This window comes from Egretta garzetta, unplaced genomic scaffold, assembly GCF_000687185.1.
Source record: "Egretta garzetta isolate BGI_Z169 unplaced genomic scaffold, ASM68718v1 scaffold332, whole genome shotgun sequence".
Lineage (NCBI taxonomy): Eukaryota > Metazoa > Chordata > Aves > Pelecaniformes > Ardeidae > Egretta > Egretta garzetta.
The window spans coordinates 638,770-644,826 of record NW_009258879.1 but is presented as its reverse complement, the minus strand read 5'-3'; the positions used below and the strand labels follow the sequence as shown (position 1 = coordinate 644,826).

At 49.2% G+C, this 6,057-nt stretch overlaps 2 protein-coding genes across 4 annotated transcripts in view; both read left to right on the top strand.

The window, feature by feature from the left end:
* The first annotated feature begins 6 nt into the window (after positions 1-6).
* Positions 7-4,620, top strand: VHL (von Hippel-Lindau tumor suppressor). Its single transcript, XM_009633827.2, has 3 exons — positions 7-222; positions 495-605; positions 1,306-4,620. The coding sequence occupies exons 1-3, from the start codon at positions 21-23 to the stop codon at positions 1,488-1,490; spliced, it is 498 nt and encodes a 165-aa protein (XP_009632122.1). The 5' UTR covers positions 7-20; the 3' UTR covers positions 1,491-4,620.
* The window catches only part of IRAK2 (interleukin 1 receptor associated kinase 2), a 23,414-nt gene continuing 20,049 nt past the window's right edge, over positions 2,693-6,057 (top strand). For 2 of the 3 annotated variants that reach the window (XM_035889439.1, XM_035889437.1), the window contains exons 1-2: positions 2,693-2,780; positions 5,256-5,950. In XM_035889439.1, the coding sequence (XP_035745332.1) occupies positions 5,764-5,950 (187 nt within the window). In that variant the 5' untranslated portion in view covers positions 2,693-2,780; positions 5,256-5,763. Of the gene's footprint in view, positions 2,781-4,919; positions 5,042-5,255; positions 5,951-6,057 lie in introns of all 3 variants that reach the window. The other variant, XM_035889438.1, reaches the window with a different exon arrangement.

Genomic DNA, 6,057 nt, shown 5'->3' with positions numbered 1-6,057 from the left:
GACGGGGAGCGGGCCGAGCGATGTCGCCGCCGGGTCCGGGTCCGGAGAGCGGCGTCGGGGGACCCTGCCTGCGCTCCATTAACACCCGCGAACTATCCGAAGTGGTTTTTAACAACCGCAGCCCCCGCTCCGTTCTCCCGATTTGGGTCGATTTCGAAGGCAGACCGCGTTATTACCCCGTTCTCCAACCGCGTACCGGGAGGATCATGCACAGCTACCGGGGTGGGTGGCGGCTACGCGGGACCGGGAGGGATTTCTTCAGGCGGGGTTGTCCCCCGGGTGAATCGCCGCCATCCCGGCTCGGGGCGCAGCAGTTCCGGGAAGCTGGAGCTGCTTTCCGTGTTCCTTCCCCCTCTTCCTCCTCCGTCCCCCAGTCACGCAGTCAACCGGGGCGGTGGCCTCCAAACGAGAGTTGGGTTCCTTACGGGGGCCCTTCAAAACCGCTCGTTAAAAAGCACCCTCACTGCGGTGTTTGCACCTTGGTCTCTCCTCAGGTCACCTCTGGCTGTTCCGGGACGCGGGGACAAACGATGGGCTCCTCGTCAACCAGCAGGAGCTGTTTGTAGCGGCTCCCAATGTGAATAAAGCAGACATCACGCTGCCAGGTAAACGTGCGTGAGCCGCGGAAACTGAGGGGGTTTTGTACTTGACCTTTTGGGACTTCAGGATCTAGTGAGAAATCAAGCACTCGGATAATAAAATCTACCTCAGAAATCGGAGATCATGAGGGTTTCTAGCTAGAGCTGTGCCGCGGCACGGTGTCACTTAGCGCTCTGCTGCGGCACGGTGTCACTTAGCCCTGTTGACAGACCTCTCGTCTGTAGCAGTCTCTGAGTTCCACAGGGCGCCTCGCGGCAGAAAACACTGAGTTATTTTCCTCTCTTCCTGGTGAGTTTAGTGTGTTGTGAGTAACGCTGCTACGTGTTACCGTTCTGGAAGCAGTCTGTTTGCAGTGGTGTCCTGCGACAGGACTAGGGGCAATGGGTGCAAACTGAAACATAAGAGGTTTCAGGTGAATGTGAGGAAAAACTTCTTTACTCTAAGGGTGACAGAGCACTGGAACGGGCTGCCCAGGGAGGTTGTGGAGTCTCCTTCTCTGGAGATATTCAAGGCCCACCTGGATGAAGTCCTGTGTAGATTGCTCTAGGAGAGCCTGCTTTAGCAGGGGGGTTGGACTAGATGATCTCCCGAGGTCCCTTCCAACCCTTGCCATTCTGTGATTCTGTGCTTGGAGAAGCACTCCCCACGTTTGAGGCAGCAGCCCTTGTGACGAGGTCGTGTGTGTGTGTTTGTCTTTAATCTCAGTGTTCACCCTGAAAGAGAGATGTCTCCAGGTTGTTCGCAGTCTGGTCAAACCGGTGGACTACAGGAAACTGGACATTGTTCGGTCATTGTATGAAGAGCTGGAAAATCATCCTGATATTAGGAAGGATCTTCAGCGGCTTTCTCTGGAGAGAAGTGACATGTTGAGGAATGGAATTCTGGAATAACATGATTGCTCACTCCAGACTCTTGAAGTAGCAAAACACTGAGTTTAAGCAGGGGTAGTCACTGCGAAACACGCCAAGAAAGAACGTCTGTATTTAAGTTCTGAAACATAAACTCAGTTAAATTGATGATGGTAAGTCAGATCCAAAAGACTAAACAGCACACAGAAGCACCCCGGGTTCCTGCTGGTTCAGTTCTGTTCTTCATTGTGTGTATCGCAAACCGGTGACTCTGGAGGCCTTGCGCAGATGAAGCTCAGAAGCTTTATTTGGACTATCTCGGAGCGCTGCATAGGGACGTAAAATCGGGGCATCTATTTGGAGAACATGCGTAGAGATTAACTTTCATTGTATTAGAAAGTAAATTGCGCCAAGGATGAACTTAATCCAGACTCTAATGATCGTAAGTGTCAGGCCAACACCAGTTCTGCTACATGATTTGTTTTCGATGGAATTTCACCCCCTCGCACTTAGCCTAGGTTTGCCTGTGAATCACAAAGCGCGGGGGGTGTTTGTATACACGAGGGTTTCCATCACCACCTTCTGAGGACCTGACCTGAACCGTTATGTTGGTGGAAAGATGACACGTGTAAATGCTTGGGGGTTTTTCTGCCTCTTAACCTCTGCATTTATAAAGCCTTGTCATACCCACTCTGAGGCTGACCCGTTTTTACACAGATCCTACCCTGAACACCTTACTTGTCCTTCGTGATTGGACTCTTGCCTAGCTGATCTCAAGGTGATCCGACCTAGTCAGCTGTATAGACTGGATCCGAGTTTTGGGATGCCTTTGGGACACCTGCTTCCCCAGCTGCCTGTGCAGGCTTACCGGGCAGCGTTCATAGAGGGTGGATGCTTTGAGCCCTACCCGTCCCCATCACAATGCAGCAGTTCAGGTGGTAGCGGGAGGCCTTTTCGGGGAGTGTGGGCCACTCGAGTTGCTGGTGTCCCCTAAGGAACAGACAGCAGGCAGGGCCTGTTGCTAGGTCCAGCTCACAAACAGATCCATGCTTTCTCCAGGCTAGATAAGCAGAGAAGACACATCTTTGCCTATGTTCTGCTCCCCCCATGCCTCAGCTGGGATGTGTGTTTGTGTGAATGTACACACATAACTCAAAGCAGCATTGCTTTTGGCAGATACGTGAGTTGTCCACCACGTAACAGACGTAGCGCTCTTCAGTGTTAGAAGCAGATTGCCAGGAGGTTATAGCAGGTCATTTCTGTGGCATACGTTTTTTTTCCAGTTACATGTTGTAAGAAACACAGCCATGAAACAGACTGTCAACGTATTCTGTAAGTATGAAATATCGCCCCTTTTTGTAGACTTGTTTTTCTTACATACTTGAAGTGTACGAATTGATCTTTGTCATAAAAATGTAAATCTGTGCTTTTTACTCTTAATTCTGTCAAATAACTTCATAGTGCTTGTGACTGTGTGCTTGTATTCCTGCAATACTCCTGGAAGTCATGCAGCTCCTGATGGGCAACAGCTAGTCCTGGATGCTTTGTGTTGATTTGCTGCTCTCGATCCCCTCCTGAGGTGGCAAATGCCTCATGCGCAGAGCAGAGGCCAGACGGGGACTTTTGGATTCCACACCAGGCACCCATCTCTCAAGTTAGGCGCTGTAGCGTCTGATTTTTAGTACCAAAGTACGTTGTTTGGATCTGGCTTCACAGCTTTATACGGTCATTTCATCCCGCCAACAGTAGCTGACTACTCTTTGCACAGCCGCTAAGAATAGGAAGTACTTTATTTTTAAAATAATGACTGCCTCTTGCTAAATGTATAGCAAGAGGGATTTCGTGCTTGAAGTTGTATACTTGCCCTAGACAAGATAACAAAGGAAATTCTACTTCCATTTTGCAGATGAAATTGAGTTTTCCCAAGTTATGCAAGGAGTCTGGGAGAAGAAGGGACTGAACACAAAGTCTGGTGCAGAACCCTGTTCTTGCAGCTGCCTCCCCTGTTCCTCCCACAGCTGTTTTCTTGCAATACATCTTGTGATACAAATTCTGTAACTGCTTAACTAATTTAGCTCTCGCATACCATCTAAGTGTTGATTTTCCTGTTGACAAATCATGAAATACCTTTTTTTTTTTTTTTCACACATCAGGTTTAAAAATGTAGCGACTTCCTCTCTGTGATGAGAAGCACTTAAAAACATCTCTCGCAAGTAGCTGACCAGGTGTTGTTTTTACAGTCCACCGAGTCACACCTGATGTTACATTTGATCCTCTCGCCAGAGTCTGACAGTTCCGCTACAGCTCTTGCTGGCTCTGTCTTGTCTTTTTAACCAACCTGGCAGTGATTGTGAGCCTGTTAAACAACACCTTCATTTAGCTGGGCTCATCGTAAGAGTCAAATTATCAAATGCTCGCAAGACCCTACCACAGACTTGTTTAGTGATAACTTCAGCCCAGCTGTGTATCTTGGGGGGGGTTTAACTTAGAGGTATTCTAGCATAAACCCAATTTGATTACATATTGTTTGTTGTTGAAATGCAATAGCTCATAATATTTGTGGTATCCTTTGGTCTTCAGCCAAACCCATGGCTCAACTATTTACTCAAAGTGCAAGGCAGCCACAGATGTAAGGAAGCAATTGACATAATAGCCTGTTCGGTTATAGTTGTTACAGCAGGTGCATAAACGCGGTACCAGAAATTTTTGGTCATTAAAGAACTCCTGTTGATAAAATATGTTTAAAAAATAAACAATAAAGCCAGATGTTACAGATAGGTAAACTTCTGGAGAAATGCTCAGCATACACAAGAAAGTGTACCATTTCTCCTGTTCTGGAGTGCTCCTTTGGATCAGAATAAAAAAAGACCGGAGAAAACCCCGGCTGGCTCTAAGACGTGAACATTGGGAAGTGGAGCCTCCCACTAGTTACTCAGCTAGGTTAGTAAGGAGCGAAAGCCGTCATTTACTTGTGACAACTACATTAAAAATTTGGGTAGTTTTCAGTCGGAGCCATAGGACGGTCTCGTTCGGCAGTCACGGGAGCAGCAGTACACTGAGAGCGAGAGGGGCCAGGGCCAGACCGAAAGCTCCGGCTGGGCCCAGCTGCAGGGTGCGGTGCGGTGGGAAGGCGCTGCTGCAGGAAGTGGCGGGTCACAGCAAAGGCGACAAAGACAGAGAAATAACCAATTGTTCTGACATTGGTGCAGCATCCGAGGGCTCCAGGAGAGCACGCAGCAGTGCAGGGTCTTGCCTCATACCTCATCGTTGGAAGTGAAGGCCAAACGACAGGAATATATAGCATCACTCTAGTCTCCATTTGAAAAAGTAAATTTCAGTTCCCTTGTAAAACCTTTTATTACATATAATGTTTAGTGCGAAACTGAAGCTGTATGTACAGTTATATGCGTTCTTTCCCTTCGTTTTCCCATGAGGCAAATAGTACAAAAGGTTTCACATGTTTTTTTCCAGTACCCAAGGGAAAGAAGTGTCCTTTCTTCCTGCTTTTATACAATTCTTTGCAACACAAATTCCAGTCCCATCTGACCTGACTTTCAGAGATGCTCTGGCCATCTTTCCACTACAGAGTTTAGGTATGTGTCAGAGGGACAGTAGGCAGGGAAAAGGGAGAGGAAAAACCCCATAAATTTAACTGTTATTGTTGAGACAGCGCTACTGCTAAAACAGTTAGGTCCCAAGGAAGTCTTTCAGTTGTGATATTTTAAATAATAATACACTTTGCATATTTTTGTTTGGGTTTTTTTCTGGTTTTTGACCTTGTAGCTACATTAATATCACATTTTTCAGCTTTTCCTTGCCATAGTGTGCGTAAGAAATTCACTGTTCGTGGGCCAGCCGGCTCTGCCGGGCACCGCTCCTGGCCTACACACACCTCACTTTCTCTGCGAGCAGCCGTTGCACAGCCTGTCGGCAATACCAGCCGCACGTGACGCGCAGGAAGGCATCTTTCACCTCCATCACACGAAACTTACAATTTGGCAACCAGGCTGGAGCAGTAAGCGCTCATGGAAAGGAAAATCTGATTTGCATTTGGGGCCCGGGCCTGACGTCAGCCGGAGCAGGAAGCAGTGGAATGTGGTCTGACCCTGCCCAGAAACGATTGCCTGTGTCACTCGGCTCTTCCCCCAGCAAAAAGCAAGTCGGGCCGGGGTGGGGACAGCCTGTCAAGGCCAGCCCCTTTGAGAAGAGGAAGTTTTTCGAGCAATTCAACCCTCCACAGCACACAGACTGGTGAGCGTCACTGCCTGTAGCTGTAGTCCCTGCCCTAGGCGTGCACCATGCGCAGCCGCTGCTGATGGCCACCGTGGGGACAAAGGACTCTCTGGAGAGGGACTGCGAAGCAATGACCCTGCAGCAGCCGCCCCTGGCCCTGAAAGGGGGCTCCCCCCCGGCTCTGTACGTTCACAGCATGCCTGCCTGGGTGCTGGAGGATTTCTGCCAGAAGATGGACTGCCTGAGCGACTACGACTGGATGCGATTCGGTGAGAGGAGGGCGGCGATGGGGGCACACGCAGCAGCAGCACGTTTAGGGCGAAGGGCAAGAGGTTCGGGCGACGTACGCAGCCGTCCCACCACAGGACTCTCTGCC

Bases quoted from the DNA above. Each gene is read 5' to 3' on its own strand.
- VHL (XM_009633827.2), top strand. From the start codon at position 21: ATGTCGCCGCCGGGTCCGGGTCCGGAGAGCGGCGTCGGGGGACCCTGC. The intron at 223-494 runs GTGGGTGGCGGC...GTCTCTCCTCAG, and splicing joins GATCATGCACAGCTACCGGG to GTCACCTCTGGCTGTTCCGG. The intron at 606-1,305 runs GTAAACGTGCGT...CTTTAATCTCAG, and splicing joins AGCAGACATCACGCTGCCAG to TGTTCACCCTGAAAGAGAGA.